Source organism: Kwoniella dejecticola, chromosome 7, assembly GCF_000512565.2.
Source record: "Kwoniella dejecticola CBS 10117 chromosome 7, complete sequence".
Taxonomy (NCBI): domain Eukaryota; kingdom Fungi; phylum Basidiomycota; class Tremellomycetes; order Tremellales; family Cryptococcaceae; genus Kwoniella; species Kwoniella dejecticola.
The window spans coordinates 16,535-32,359 of NC_089307.1; the positions used below are offsets into that span (position 1 = coordinate 16,535).

The window sequence follows — 15,825 nt, forward strand, 5'->3', positions numbered from 1 at the left end:
ATACCACGACTCGCTGCTGCAATCTCTCAGGAATATTAGGAATATGTCCGAATTACCGCGCGATCGCTTGGTCAACCCAATTCCTCGTGCACCGCCGATTTCCAAGCTTATACCCGTCGCCTTCAGCGCATTCCTAGCACTAGCTGTAGCTACTTGGCAATGGCCGCTTCGGTGGCTCCTCTCAGGAACACCAATCTTGACCTTCGCCCTCCTACTCGGGGCGTCGAACGGGTCCAGGATTCTATCAATTATACCGCTATGGACGATCTTGACAACACTCAATCTTGCGTACGCCATTGTATCAACCTCCTGGCTCCTATATATCATCTTTGCGCTCTTCATCTACCCCACCATCTTCCTCACGTGCCTGTTCCAATTCAGCTGGATGGCTAGACTTGCGCGCCGCTCTCTTCGTAAATTCATCCGACAGCTCCAATTTGTCGATGACACTATTGCCCTTTTCGACATTCCAGCGTTAGAGATCGATGTGGATGTGGATGGCCTTATGGTGATCAGAGGATTGACCATCTCTATCTCAACACTGACGGTCGTTGCTCACGGGATAGAAGTGGGTATCAAGCTGGCGGATGACTTGGAATTAGCGATATCGACGGAAAAAGTCGTGGTGTCCCTATTTCGCGGAGTGGAAATCAGCGATTGTTTCGCAAACGTCAAGGGTGGGCAGCATGAGATGACTTTTGGGGAGCTGGAGGATACGGATAAGGATGAAGATGGTGATGCGGTGATGGTTGAGGATACACCTCTTCTGCAAGCAGCCGCAGTTGAAGCAGACAAGAGAGCTCGACCGAGGTTGATCAAGATGAAGAGCAAAATTACCAACGGGGCTGAGATGCGAGATTCTTCGGCCAAAGCGAGTCTCGACGATATCAAGGCATTGTCGCCGGAAGACCATGATGCGAATGAGCGCTATCAGGAGATGCTAAAATGGATAGACGATACCAATCTCATCCAAGAGTGTCGAAAAGAAGCGTTGAAAGAGCTGGATGCGGAAGAAGAAGGTATAAAAGGGGTACGGGCCGTCATATGCTCGAAGTTGCAGGCTACACCTTCAGTACCACACCCTCCCAAGCGTTCAATCAAAGTGACTACTCTACAAAATCTCTCTCCCCCTCGTAGACGCCAATTCCTCCATCGTCTGCCCATGCTACTCCGACTCCTGCTCAATCCGATCAGCTACCTCCATCCCGTCACCATTTCATCCATCACAGCTGGCGGTTCCGGCCAATGGATTTCATATCTACTTCTCCATCATCTGTTCAAGGACTACGCCAAAGACAACAAACAGTTACGCAAATTGCAAAACAGGGTACTGTCATGGCTTGCCGATGCCAATTTTGTCTTCGAACTCTCAGATATAAAAGGTGTAGCATCGGTACCTTTCTTAACGGCTTTCGATATCACAGCTCTGCTGCGTTTCGGCGATGTCGTAGCCTATCGCGCTCTAGCGAAGATACCGGCACAAGGCGCGGAAAAGGAGGAGTCTGAAGATAGTTCCCCTCTGGAAGAAGTAATCAGATTAGGCGGAGCGGACGCAAGTTTCATTATTCCCTCTTACCTTTTGCCTCATCACGAACACCTGTTGCCACCGAAGCCAACTAGCCGAGACAAGGAGGAACTGGAGGAAGAGGTGAAAGAGGCGGATGGCAAGCCAAAAGAAGTCCAGGCGGAACGAAAGTTGGAGCAAGCGGAGGAAGACGAAGCGAATGTCAAGATCAGCGCACACGTCCAGCTGCCTGCTTGTTTCTCGCAAGATCTGCTCAACTTCATCGCTGCTCTTGTCAAAGCGACCAAAGTTGTAGACCTCGAGAAAGAACCAGGAGCGATGGAAGCGAAGATGTCGGGTATCAAGGACTTCGGGCATGCTTTATCGAAAGGCATGAAAGACAGCGTCAAGAGGACGGTTGTGGATGGGATAGTGAACGACAAGTGGATCGCGAAGATGGTTGGAAAGATCACTCGGCAATTGGAAGAAGCTCAAGGAGATGTGGGATATAGTGGTGATATTCCGGTCAAGTTGGAAAAGTATCGCTTGCCAGAAGGACATCCGGAAATGAACAAGTTGATGGCATGATTGTATGTGCAATCTTTTCTGTTGTAGCGCTAAATCAGATTTACATACTTCGGAATGTATTTATTATAACGGGAAGAATAGGGATCCGTATTATTGGATCAGAGTGCGATGATTGATACTAAAAGAAGATGTCAAGCAGTTACAAGTCCACCCAAAAAGATAGCTTCCCCAGGTGACAATTGAATCCCGTTCTACGCCTTGATGTCCTTATCTTCGTAAAAGAGAGGTTCGAGGACAACCCTCTTGTTGAACAATATGTACCTCTTGAAGGCCCATGGGATCCATTTGGTAAATTGGTAGTTGACGTATACGCTGGTCGGTACCGAGAATACCTGAGGTACGTGGATTAGTATTCTGACCGTACAAGTCGACTTCGCAATACTTCAACTTACTTGATCGAGTTCTTCAAGAGTGAGCTGTTTTGTCTCTCGCATGAACAAGAATGCAAGGCAGAAAGCGAGAATATTCGTGCCAGTGTAGAAACCTAATGGAACATTGTAAGACGCAGGACTGCGATAAAGCTAATCGTAACGACTCACCAAAAGTTCCTGGTCCTCCAAATTGCTTAAGCTGGAAGGGGAACCACAAGCTCAATAAGAAGTTGACAAAGTAATTGATCGATACTCTGGAACCAGAGCTCATCAGCTCCGTCCCGAGAGAACACCTCATCCTAACTCACGGGAATGCTTGACCGAGCTCTCTGTGCGCGAGGGGAAATACTTCGGCGGAGTAGGTGAAGATGATCGGACCTTCACCGATCGAATAGAAGATGGTGTAAATGTAGATGAACCTGACGAAAAATCCGTGAGTATTTGCAAGAGACAGAATCGATATTGACTTACAAGGCGACGATACCTGTTCTGGTGGTAACATTCTCAATGAAATATGCCATACCTATGGTACCGAGTGGTCAGTGCGGCCGTTCGACTCAACAAGCTGAAATAAAACTCACCTGCCGCGAGCAACGACACCGCCATCAAAGGGAAGAAGAACAAGTTCAACGTTCTTCGACCAAAAGTATCGATAGTGAAGATTGCAGGCCTGTGCGATACGTGAGAATCATGCAGAATCGAGCCAAATGAGATGACTTACCAAGTAAATACAAAATTCAGCGCACCAAAACCAAGTGATGCATACAATGCCTGTGCATTGGTAGCTCCACCTTCGACAAAGATTGTGGAGCTGTAGAATGCGATGGCTATACGCGGATCTAGTTCAGCGTTCTGTTCGCGTAAAGCAGACCGATCTCGTGCTCACTATTGATACCACACAGATCCTGTCCGGCATGTAGCACCGACGCAGCCAAAGTAGCTCTTCTGATTCGAGGTACCGTGAAGAGGTCCATGAATCTGCGGAACATTGAGCGATCCCCAATGACTTTCTTTTCCGCTTCCCATTGAACCCAAGCGTAGAAAAGATCTCGAGCAGCTTGAACATCGTGCCTCCTCAATTTTCGCATAGACTTGAAGGCCTGGGACATTTTACCTTTCCTCATGTACCATCTGGGAGATTCCGGACCTATAAAATGAGGTGATAGGTTGAGCTTGGGTATCATTTTCATACATTGTCACTCACAGAACCAGATCATAATTGCGAGGGGGACCGCAGGAATGAAAGAACTGCCGATCTGGAGGCGCCAAGCTATCGTCCCTGTGTCTTTCACAATGGCATTCGCGGAGAAGCCAACGAAGATGCCGATAGTGGTCCAAAGTTGCCAAAACATCACTCTGTAGTGGATATGACAGCTCGATGAGCACACATTCGCAGAGTCGAGATGGTTCGTCTGGCATCAGGACTCACAATGCACCACGGATGACAGTAGGAGCGACCTCTGCCGAAAAAATGGGGATAGTGGACCCCTTTAATCCGATTCCGATACCGAAGAAGATTCGCACAATCAGAAGTTCTTGCCAGGTGTGCGTGAACCCCATAGCGATCGGGGTGGCAATCAGGACTATGTATCGTGTCAGCTCACAGTAGCGCGAGCCGGCCTATGACATACTGATGGCAGAGATGAAGATAGCGCCGCGTCGACCAAACAGATTGTTGAGCGGATCAGAGGAATAGCAGCCGCTATAGTATGACATTAGCCATCCAGTCTTGAAAAGTTTTGACGTTCTGACTCACATGATGGGCGCTGAGAGATAAGGGATAGCATTGACCAAACCCAGGATCCACTGATCGTGTGCACCTCCGGGCTCATCAAGGCCTCTAGCGATGCCAAACTCTTGGGGGAAACTGAGGTCTAAACGGCCAAGTTAGCTTGGTCCGTCCCATGTATGTTTGAAGCGTTCCCCTTGAATGGCCTCCTCGACTCACTGGCTCCATTGCTTCCTGTTTGATCCCAGCCTTGAACAGCTGCACCGATAGCACAAGCGCCTACTACCCAAAGAAGGTCTCTTGACATTCTCCATCTGATGGGAGTAGTAGGCGAGAACACGTCGTCAGTACATACTCTATAAGTTCGGACTTGTTTTGTCGGTGTCGCTCACTTGTGTTCATGCTCAAACTTGATTGCAGCTTTTTCGTCGGGATTGAGCTCGTCGATGAGGTCCCAGTCTTTGGGTTTCTGAGCGAGTAGAGCGCCTTTTCTGAAAGTGCCCTTGAATTCCGATAACCCATTATTGTCGCAGAATTCGTCGGATTCTTTGAGAAGTTGAGTCTTGGGAATACCATGCAGAGCATTTTGTAGCGTCGCTCTAGCTGCCAGCCTCTCATCTCGATCTTCAGGTGTGAAGCCTATCTGAGTATCAGAAGGTGTCGCTGATGGGGCATGTTCGTTGTGTGCGATATCTAATTTGTGATGTTTCTCTTGCACACCTGATTGAGTATGGTGATCTGAGGTGCTAGTATCGGCAATCTTTGGTTCAGACATAGTGTGTCATACAACAATAGGCGGTGAAGTTTGTCGTTGGTGATATTGTTTGGTTCTAAAAGTGGAAGTGGGCGTCCAAACTGGCGATCCACCTCCGTGTTTATGTATGTCTGCTCCATGGGGAAGATGCGGAACAACATTGCTGCCCCGCGTTGAAGCATGCTTGAATGAACGATCGGTCAGCTGACAATCTGGGACTTAGCCCTTTGTTATGACGAGAAAGGGTGCTTCAAGGCAGCAAGCCCTCGGCTTGGCGAAGGAAACAGATGAAAGAGCAGAAGCCTGATGGAAAGGAACAGCGCTTGTTTTTACCTTGATTCGTTGGTTCCAGCTTCGATTGTGTATGTTGTTTTCAGGAGAAGTCCGTTAATTGTCCACTAATTTGTCTTTCCTTCACCAACCTTTCCTCTGCTGAGGAGCATTGTGCGATGTATTTTTGGTAACATGTTATGAGCTTAATTGATTTAGCGTTAAATTTCGGCCAATTCCTGGAGAATGGTTCATGCCGTCAGTGGCTTGCCGACTTCGTAAGGTGGATTTGCCCACTCCGAACTCCGATGCATGCATGCGTTGCAAGCAGAAACACTCTCCTCTGAGCATACCAGTTCTACAGGTAGACTCCGTGACTTCCATCGGTGCTTCCGTTCAATATCTCATGATAAGCTGACGCCGAGAAGAGACGGATTGTACGTTGGCCACTCCGATGATCGGGTCATGAATAAGCGTCCTTGCAATCGTCTGCAGTCCACATGTACGGGTGGTATTTATGTTCTGTCCTTTGCTATCGAGGGTATTTGAAGAGATCCGTGAGCGATATAGTTGTCTAGCATATGCTTGGTATCCTGAGCAATCGAGAATGCTGTGGGGACACGATGTTACGTAAACCGATTGCGATGGCCGAATCGCCATGTAAAGATAACAATAACAGTGACAGTGTCAAAAAACACAGCTTTTTATATGGTCAAGAGATATCATATAGACCCATATGCATTCACTAAAGACATCGTCAAGTAGGGTGATCTGATGCTCGACATCGGATCAAGATACCGTAAAGCTGAAGCGTGTAAAAAGAATTTGGACAGAATCAGGTTGAAGTGTGAGACAGAGTGATCAACGATGCCCGCTGTTCCGAAACACCGTGAGTCTACCTCTATCCTATATGATTGTCGCTGGACTCTTCTGTTATCATGTATATTGACATACCGTGTCATATCACAGGACCACTCGCAAGGTGAGAATGGGTTACGGGGTGATCGCTGAGTAGAGGTCGAACTGGCTAACATATACTACAGGGGAGATGCTTGTCAATCATGTAAGACGCGCAAGATAGTGAGTCAGCTTTGGATACAGATATTCGATCATGGAGGTATTCCAGTCAGTGCTGACCTGACGCTCGCAGCGATGCCCAGCAGAAAAGCCCTCCTGTTCAAACTGCCTCAAGAAGAACAAGGAATGCATATACAACCCGTCAGCCGGCGACGATGAGTCTCCTTCGAATGGCACGGACACCCAACCACCCCTTGCTCCCTCTTCCTCCTCATCGGCAAATGCTTCTCCCCCCGTCGATGCCAGCAACCACTCCGCTTCTGGATCTACTGGTCGACCCTCCATATCTATCCATCATCAGACATCCTACGATTCTTTCAATTCCATGCCATTTAACGGTGTCCCACCTGTCCCTACACCTATGACGTACAACAGTAACAACAGCAACAACAGCAACAACAGCAACAACAGCAACGGCAGCAGTCCGTGGTTGTCTGATTTCGGTATGGTCGGTATCATGCCCTCGATGATGGGCCCGGTGCAGAATCTCCCTTCACCTTGGGATGACATAGACATTAGTGCGCTCTTAGGTCAAGGATTTGTAGATCAGGATTATTCGAGAAATGTGGATATGGAACTCAATGATACCGAAAGAGATCACCTGTGGGTAGATACTTTATGCTCCAGCTCATTGGAATGGCGTAGCAGACTGACAGTCGCTGCACAGCCTCCTCCTCTTCTTCACTGGTCAACGTATCTTTGGTGTCGACATGCACATCTCCAGCTTCTATGCTCGCTTACAATCAACCGATCCACTCATACGCCCGCACCCTTGCCTCCTGAACGCTATCGTGAGTACGCTGTGTGACGGTCCACCTCGATACCTGGCTGATAATGAATTTCTTGCCAGTACCTGATGACTTGTCGAGGTTCACCTCTAGACTCGCTCAGACGTCAAGAACTGACATTCCTGAAGAGGGCAAAAGAGTATATGGATCAAGCATTGGCTTCACCAGATTGGGTTTTTGACGCGATACGTACGGGTACGATGGTATGCGCTTGGCTATTTGCGTCGGAACGGCATATGGAAGTGAGTGTCTGACATGAATCTTCTCCTACTCAACGAGAGCTGACTGTCAGATAATCGAAGGGATGGGCCATGCTGGGTCAGACCATCAGGTGAGTATCCTCTTCCACACAGCATTCCTTCCGTTACGTCTCCGAAGAACTTCGCCTTTCTTGTCCATATATCGCTTCGCTCCATGAGCTCCTGTCCTCGCTGCAGGTCCATCCCTCCTTCACGTTCATTTTACCTTCCCCATACAGTCCTCTCCAACTCTGTCCTCTGCAACTCTGCAGTGCTCGGTCCTCTCTGAATGTGCCTTGCGCCTCAAGCATGTTCCCCACTGCACTTGCCCATAACACTCCTCTCATCTCTCATACCCTCCAGCTTTCTCGCCGTGCACCCCGACCCCCTTGAATTGCCGTCGTGCAGCGTCATTCTCGTCGACCAGGCTGACAGATGGATCCAGGGTGGCCGTTGCTTCAGGTCTAGACCAGATACAATCATCCACCGACATCAACACTCTACCCACACCTTCTCGGAGACAACGGCGAGGGATCGCTACGTATCTTCGCCCGGCTGTGTCACACCTAGAATTGGCAGATAGGATATATGCCTTGTGAGTAGAAAGTAGTCTTACATCGTATATGCATGTCATGCTCATGTGAACTGACCATATATCGTTCAGCTGGACACTGTTCTTGGTCGATCGATGTACAGATATAGCATTCGAACAACCCTCCGGCTTCAACTTGAATAGGATTACAACCCCCTTACCCCGCCCGTGGTCGGAATACGAAACGGTGAGCTCGTGCTGCAGTTTGGAGTCATCTCCTGCCTCCCCAGAGATGAGGCTGACCCAGCCGTAGAATGATTCTCATCTGTCAACATGCGATAGACATATCACCAACATGTTCGATCGAGCTGAAGGATTGGCCAGCACTTGCGATAAGGATCATGTACCGGAGATGTGAGTGGAAGGACTCGTCACTCCACTATTGGGCCAACCCAGCTTATCATCTCACAGTGGATATACCCTATGCTCGCTCGAGCTGCTGTACGAGGTTTCTCTTCGTCCTCCGGAAACCGAACAACGTAGATTAGAAGCAGCTATGATCAAATTTTCCCAAGGAATCCCCGCTGCATTGAAGGGGACAGAGCGTTCCGAGGAAGGTGGAATTACCGTCAGCTCCGACACAGCTACTGTCGTAAGCATCTGTACCGCTACATGTGCTCCTTATGTTTCACATCAGACACAAGCTCATACTGTCAACCTTAGCAATTCATCACCCTGTGTGCGGAGATGTTCCTCTATTCCATAGACGCGTTGGATAAGCCAGATCCCAGAGCGCTGGAGGCTGGAAGAAGAATTTTGGGAGTACTGCATTTGCTCAAAAACGCCGTAAGTCTTACCTCACATATACTCGAAAACTCCCGCTGACACGCGAACAGAATATCGGCGATGTCAATCTCTTCGCTATCATGTGAGTCACCTTGTCTTGTCCAACAGTCAGGCAACTGACGATTGTACGCGCAGCATCTGGTGCAGAGTCGCTAGATTAATGGTGTGGGAGAGCAAGAGATTAGAGGCGAGCGGTGATACCTTTGGCAAGGCCTACCCTACCAGAGATGCATGCAAATGAAGAGAGGCTCACTGATGGTATCTCACAGCCGCAGCTCCTTATGCCAAGGACGTCCAATTCATCACTAGCTTTCTCCAGCAGCTTGGACATATCAGCCTGGCGTGAGTAACTATGTTGGGCTGTTCCATGGGCGAATATGAGACACTGACGATCTCCCAATCTTTGGCAGTGCCGAAGCTCTGAAGAAGATCCAAAGTTGGTGGCATGATCCCCTGAACACGTTCGGGCTGGAGTATACATGTGACCATGGTACCCGACGAAATTCCCGACCTCTGCCAGAGTAATGTGCATGAACGGGACCGACAAAGAGCGGAATGATTGTCGATCGTTACAGATGCAAACGGAGGTTTCGAAAGCATTCGCCATTGGTCAATTTGAAAACTTGATGTTGTCTGGCCGTTACTCATAGAACGTATACTTCATGCATGACCAAAATAAAGAGGGAACGTAAATTGCGAACACGAAATACCTCTCAAAGTTAGGTTCGCTCTCTCTGTTCACTCACCACCATGTTGACGAGTCCCATAGACCAAGCTCATGCACCTCCTGACCGAGACGACTTGTATGCTACACAGGAGGGCATCTGGAAAAGCAGGTCTTGGACGGCTTCTGTGTACCCCGTTTACAAATAGGGGCGTGCCTTGCCTATCATCGAGATTCACAAGCTGCCGATAGACAATCCCAAGGTACCGGATTCTTCCCAAGCCTTCCACCTGAGTGACATCGGCGTCTGATTCGAGATGATTTGACTCAGTCCAAATCGCTCTGTCGTTTTTGACCGAAGTCGGCGTTATTCAATCGCAAAGACCTGTCCCTCCCAGATCGGAAAGACCAAATGCTCAGACAGCTCGTGATAGTCACTCCGGAAAAGCTTCACAGTCAAGATACTCGAATTTCATCGATACAGTTCTAGTATAAAATAGTCTGTCTCCTGTTCGTATCTACAATACCCTCCCTATTTGAATTCTATCTCAACTGCAAATGACTTATAACTTTTGTACGCGCATCTATAGTTTTCAATTGTCCGTGTCCATGTGTTCGCCCGACTCATGATGTGGAATATCACCTGCATCAGAATAGTCGACGACCGAGCGTTAATCCGGGATGGATGATGGCGTAAAGGAATACGAAGAGACACTGTACAAAGATCCAGACTATCAGCAACAGCAAGAAGCCCGACAAGCTGTGGGAACTTCTGCCTTAAGATAGACTTACCATCAAGAGGGCATCCATACCCAGGAACAACGGTTCATTGACTGCGATCTTACCGGTCCATCCATCTAGCAGTTCTACGGATCGGTAGACGGATCTACAACGCGTTGAGAATCAGCTTTGATGGTCATTCGTCTGTCATAGTGCCAATACTGATGATGATGATGAAGAAGAAGAAGGGCTCACCTGACGATGATGAGGAAGGTTCCAACAGCGATCAACCCGCACATCAACTTGACTTTGCTGCCGGATATGGCGGGCGATTCGAAACCTTGCCCGGCACTCATGTAAGAGTTGTCCTCGTTCTTGATCTGGGCTTGAGAAGTCATGGGTGTCTCCTCGGTGAGCGTAGCGGATGGGGACATCTCGTATTGACCGTTATAGTTGTTGGCAGCAGCTTTCTTTGCTTGTCTGTTGGCTTTGTAGAATCTCCAGAATGGGTTGTTTTGTTTTCTAGATGGGTTGTTGTTCTTTCTCCTAATGATCCATTCGACGAAAAGGATGGTGAAGAGGATAGTGACCACGACTGAGGAAGAGGAAGGAGAATCAGTATGGCTGAACCCCTTGAATGGGATGTGAAAGGGAGATAGTTTATACTATGTACTCACGTTGTAAAATGACACCTCCAGTCATGATGTAAGCTCCCATATCCGAACCAGCACTGTCATCCGCAGTACCAGCAATCCCACCCCCAGCACCTTGAATGACAAGACATGCGATATCGGCGATGACGAAGATGACGGAGAACGATTGACTGTGAAGTGAGGTGTACGTGGGGCTGAAAGGAGAAAGGTCGTCAGCTGGAGGTCATTCGACGAAGTTGTGCGTAGGACATACCCGGCATTCGCGATTATCCTATAATCAAACCAGTCACTTGATCAGTCGGATGTCCTGAGCATGTTATTAGAGTGCAGTAACTTACTTACCTTCCAAATAAGATATAGTTGGCCGCAGAGAAGAAGGTGGGAGCAATAACGAGACAGCAGATTCTATGAATACCGAGTCGGTAAGCGAACTGATCTTTCTTGTAACATTGCGAGAAGCCCGAACTCACTGGATGATGTAAGCGTTGAACTCGGAAAACCAGACACCACCCTCATTGTAGTCCCATTTGAAGGACATTACAGTCCATAACCGACCACCCCACTATATATATAATTACTGGTCAGACGAATGTACTACACGGTGAAGGGGAGTATGCTTACACCAATAACCTCAACTATGTTACAAAGTGGTGTCATCAGCATCAGGATGGTCCGTCAAAATGTTGAGGAAAACACAGACTCACCAGCAGTACCGGCAGCCAGAGTAGGAAGAGTCCACCACGTTCTCCAGAAGATACCAAGCAGGAGTTGAGCGACTGATAAGTGTTATGGTCAGTCCATGTCACTTGAGAGCATGAGAAGTTGTGCTGACTCACTAAATCCCACACCGAACGCAGTGATGAAGCTGGCCAGTCGCTGATCAGCGCATGTATGAGACTCATTTGCGTGTCTCTCTGAAGTCATGCTCACATGTAAGTCCAGAGCTTCGATACCTCATATCCATACTCTGTGTATTCTACTTGGCCGGTGATCAAGTTGACTGATCCGTTCACAGTGTTACATTCGAAGGGAGCCAGAGTCCCGTTGTTCAACTTCATTACCCAGCCTGCCGAGCAGTAACCATCAGATTGGATCGCTTGTCTTCAACTGAACGAGAAAGAAGTGTCGCGTTACTCACAATCCATCTTGATAGGTCTCTAGTTGGGTTGGGATTGATAGGCAGACTTGGTTGGCTTGATGAGGGGTTGGAATGTGGATTGAAAAGACGGTTTAGAGACTTGGTGTTCCGCTGAGCGATGAGTTACTCTGAGTCGATGTGGATGAGAAGGACGAAACATGATGTCTGCCATGTCATATATATGCTCATGTCCTTTCGGCGAGGCGGTGAGCAATGAGTCTTATTCATAAAGGACACCGATTCATGCGATATTCCTTCGGCCATCTTTGCCCTTCTTCCTTCTTGGCATTCGGATTGCGACCAGGATCACTGTTGAACTAGATCTGTGCATTTATGCATGCTGTCGCACTCGTACTTGCGGTCGTCCGCTTACACATCCTTTCGGTGACCTCTGCGTGGTCCGTCGTGACGAGGTATACACTAAGAACATACAGCTTTTACAAACAAAAACAAAACGCGCTAAGAAGATGAAAGTGATCGAGATGTTGTTGCGGCACCCGTCTTCTCGGTCACCGAAAACGACAGGACACTCCAGGTTGACCCCGCCAGGAACCCAAGATAAGGCTAAGAGTAAGAATATATAAAGGAATCACTATCATACAATGCGATGCTTACACAGCTATCTATCTTGATTAGAACGACTCACAGTCCGCTGATGACGATTGGACGAATGACGAATTCGGATCAACATGAAACGGGCATGGATATGTAGCCGCGGGTATGACTCGGATGACCATGGCAGGATCTTGGCATCAATGTTGATCCGAAGTGAATGGTGCAGCCATCTTGCAGCAAGAGTCGACCAGCGTTACCATTTGATGCTTTCATTGAGATGGGACTGTCTTACTAAATCTAAATTAAAGGTTGACGACGCAGATGCGTGAATAGACACAACTTTGTTACTTTTCAACGGAATCTCAACCGACGAAGTAGTCAGATCCCACGAGTGGTATATCGGCAAATCTCCAATCAGGCGACGCAGGAACTGTCATTGATGGTATTATAAGATACATAATTGGTGTAAGGTGTGTTTGTATAAACGGAAAGAGAAAGACTTCTAAATCTTCTGTACTCTACGATCTACACACTGCTTGTCCCGTCGTGACTTGAGCCCTCGCGGTACCAGGCCACAAACCCGCGTGATGAATCACCACCCTCCGCTCCGTGTCAATGGTACAGCGGACTGCTGTATCGGTTGACCCCATCTCTCCTCTTGCCTTTTATCTTCTACCGGCTTAAACTCGTTCCATCTGACTATCAACCCTCGTCCATGCTCCTGCCTGATCTCAAATTCCGAACTTCCACTCGTTGAAGGACAGTCCCCAAATCCACCTAAACTTCCAACTAGATGTCTCTTGCTTCCCCCACATCGCCCCGATACCTCATGCACACCCCATATCTCGTCTAAACTGACTTCTCCCACGTTCCACCTGGTGAAGCAATCCCTGACTATCTGTATCACTTCCTGCACTGGATGTTTGCGGCCATCGCCAGGCGCCGAGACTGTATGTAAGAATTTGCCAGCGAGTTTATGCGAGTGTGATGATTCGCGGGATCCAGGCATGAAGGGTAATTCGACGGTACGAACTGAGCGAGGAGATCGGAGTGGTAGGCCAGTAGCCATTCTGAAAATCGCTGTTTGGGTTGCGTAGATGGGTTGACCAGGTTGATTCGGGTCATCAGAGGGGTAATAAGATGGTTGTGACGATATTCCCACACCGGACACCTCGACGTCGTATCTGTTGTACAAATGAGGTGAGCTCACACTTAAGAACTAAGTTGGGGGATCAAAGATCGGGACTCACCCCCAATTGGCCGCCTCCGCTTCTGCCCAGTCTCTGAATTCCTTGCTCGTCATTTCCAACTTGTGATCAGAGTGTCTACGATGACAATATTTTCAGCTGTGTTTCGAGCGAGAAGCCTAGTTCACTCACCTGAAGACACGATCCGTTCTACCCGTTGGATCAACGAAACCTTTCTTCGCGAAATCGTGTTCTTCCGCTCGAGGGAACTTGGCATTGAAGTCGAAGTTCTGGACACCTCGGGGATCAGCTCGAAGAAGTGAAAGCCCGGAGGGAAGGTTGAGTATCCGTTCATAGTCCTCGATGTCGGACAGCATGGAGAAATGGCAGGGGAGGCACAACACTTACAGGCGTGGTCACCAGCAAGATCTTTGGACGGTAAGTCCCAAACGTGACCACTCCAAACCTATTCAACACATCCGGATCTAGATGCTCCACTACCTCCAACAGCGTTATAGCTTCGTACCCTTCTAATTTAGCGTTGTATTTCTCTATACCACCCAACCATAACTCCGTGGTGAGCGGTTCCCATCTTGGTATTGCAGACGAGGACGGATTTGCATTTTGCGAAGGGGGTGTCAGGATTTTGAGAGCTGAAGTGATGACTGATGGTGAAACGTCCAACCCTCCCAGCCGCTATGAGCAGTGATGTCGTCAGCTTCAACGCACATTGTACGAATATACTACTCGGTGATGCGATTGTCGGTGGACCTACTTGAATGAACAGCTCTTGAGTGCGATTCAAGTAATCTTCCTCGTCTGTATCCACTGGACTGGGTAGCTGATCTGCTCCATTCTTACTCGACGATGCTGAGATAGGCAGTATAGGAGGTTCCTTGATGGTTGTTGGGGGAACGACCAGAGTCTCCAGTAATGATCCCGGTCCGCATCCGATATCCAGAACCTAAGATATCATTGATATGCATTAGCTCAATGAAGTGCTCGATACAGCGGCAGAAGAGATGACACGTACAGATCGCACTCCCTCCTTGCGGAGAACATCCAAAGCCCAATGCCTTCTTTGCATCCACAGTCTAATGATAGGTGATCAGCAGCAGAACGTTCTTCTGCCCTTATCCTTTGTGACGTGTCATCACGGAACAAGACTTACTCTGGCGTGAATGTGACCCCTGTCACCGTACTTTCCTCTACCATCGATACCTCTAGTGCAGTGACATCTTGCGGTAAGGAGGAATGCGAGAGGAGTTCAGGTGAGTCATTGGGATCGAGATCGATATCTTGGTTGGACATGGCGGATCGAGATACTACGTGGATGACCGAGTCGCGATGAGTATGCTGCCCTGTTCACTCATATATATGGGTTGGTGGGCGTCGAGCAGAAAACTACCGTCCAAGTCGTTGATGATAGTCGATCGACTTTCGATCGTTTTTTGAGGTGTGATGTCCTATGTATCGTGATGAAAGAATGAAAAAAAGTCTGAATGAAAAGAGAGAACAAGAGGAGCATGTGGGATTTTGTATGGTTGTATGGTGGTATGGTGGTGTAGTGTGTACTACTTTGTTAGGCTTAAAAAGGCGGGGCAACAGACACGAAAATTACCCTTTTCATGCAAAAAAAACAATCGACCTTTCTTCCCCCCCTAAGTTAGGATACATGCATATGAGGACTGGTAAAATGCCGAGGATCACATTCCTTGCTTGATACCCAGCTGCCCCAGCATACGTCTAATGAACGTCGCAAGGGATGCATACGGATACGCAATCTGGTGCGATGAACAAAACCTGAGAAACACAGCCAACACACCTGTCGCTTAGAAAGTTCACATGCTAAGAAGCTAAGATGCAAACACCCATTTCGCATTTCTCGCTTATAAGAGGGTACTGGTACTGGGTGAAAGAACATGCAGGAATCGTGGGACTGACGACGACACGGTGAATTCCAATATTCCAACATTCACCGTCCAATCGAAATTCCCCATATGGAGCCCAATCGGCTTTAAGCATTCCAATCGTGGGAAATGCAACGCAGGAAAAGGAGAAGGAGAAGGGGGAAAAAAGGAAGGGAACACGAATAAAAGAGAAAAAACAAAAAATTGTCCGCGGATTGATCGGACCGGATGGCACAACTCTAAAAACCCGCTGGGAAAGATCTTGGCAGGCATAAGGTATTCATGCGAGCTGTACAAAAG

At 48.3% G+C, this 15,825-nt stretch overlaps 5 protein-coding genes across 5 annotated transcripts; 2 read left to right on the forward strand and 3 right to left on the reverse strand.

Annotated features, from left to right (window-relative positions):
* Window positions 1-43: 43 nt before the first annotated feature.
* Window positions 44-2,092, forward strand: I303_105650 (uncharacterized protein; the record flags this gene model as incomplete). The annotated part of the gene is made up of 1 exon (XM_018408964.1): window positions 44-2,092. The coding sequence occupies one exon, from the start codon at window positions 44-46 to the stop codon at window positions 2,090-2,092; it is 2,049 nt and encodes a 682-aa protein (XP_018261236.1).
* Window positions 2,093-2,283: 191 nt separating this feature from the next.
* I303_105651 (uncharacterized protein) lies at window positions 2,284-4,967 on the reverse strand (the record flags this gene model as incomplete). Its single annotated transcript, XM_065969210.1, has 14 exons — window positions 2,284-2,424; window positions 2,485-2,576; window positions 2,632-2,717; window positions 2,772-2,882; window positions 2,935-2,986; window positions 3,045-3,133; window positions 3,185-3,290; window positions 3,350-3,610; window positions 3,668-3,819; window positions 3,893-4,046; window positions 4,095-4,165; window positions 4,220-4,337; window positions 4,412-4,506; window positions 4,585-4,967. The coding sequence occupies 14 exons, from the start codon at window positions 4,965-4,967 to the stop codon at window positions 2,284-2,286; spliced, it is 1,911 nt and encodes a 636-aa protein (XP_065825282.1).
* Window positions 4,968-6,083: 1,116 nt separating this feature from the next.
* Window positions 6,084-9,223, forward strand: I303_105652 (uncharacterized protein; the record flags this gene model as incomplete). The annotated part of the gene is made up of 15 exons (XM_065969211.1): window positions 6,084-6,105; window positions 6,232-6,296; window positions 6,367-6,896; window positions 6,961-7,084; window positions 7,144-7,323; window positions 7,384-7,412; window positions 7,766-7,915; window positions 7,985-8,099; window positions 8,166-8,266; window positions 8,324-8,504; window positions 8,576-8,698; window positions 8,749-8,780; window positions 8,834-8,904; window positions 8,968-9,040; window positions 9,109-9,223. 15 exons carry the CDS (start codon window positions 6,084-6,086, stop codon window positions 9,221-9,223), a joined length of 1,911 nt encoding a protein of 636 aa, XP_065825283.1.
* A 787-nt stretch (window positions 9,224-10,010) lies between these two features.
* Window positions 10,011-11,880, reverse strand: I303_105653 (uncharacterized protein; the record flags this gene model as incomplete). The annotated part of the gene is made up of 12 exons (XM_018408967.1): window positions 10,011-10,076; window positions 10,155-10,248; window positions 10,338-10,677; window positions 10,760-10,929; window positions 10,989-11,006; window positions 11,078-11,140; window positions 11,206-11,297; window positions 11,357-11,370; window positions 11,440-11,511; window positions 11,572-11,600; window positions 11,666-11,801; window positions 11,874-11,880. The coding sequence occupies 12 exons, from the start codon at window positions 11,878-11,880 to the stop codon at window positions 10,011-10,013; spliced, it is 1,101 nt and encodes a 366-aa protein (XP_018261239.1).
* A 1,140-nt stretch (window positions 11,881-13,020) lies between these two features.
* On the reverse strand, window positions 13,021-14,926 carry I303_105654 (uncharacterized protein; the record flags this gene model as incomplete). The annotated part of the gene is made up of 8 exons (XM_065969212.1): window positions 13,021-13,612; window positions 13,679-13,753; window positions 13,808-13,905; window positions 14,024-14,311; window positions 14,391-14,434; window positions 14,477-14,579; window positions 14,649-14,709; window positions 14,787-14,926. The coding sequence occupies 8 exons, from the start codon at window positions 14,924-14,926 to the stop codon at window positions 13,021-13,023; spliced, it is 1,401 nt and encodes a 466-aa protein (XP_065825284.1).
* Window positions 14,927-15,825: the final 899 nt, after the last annotated feature.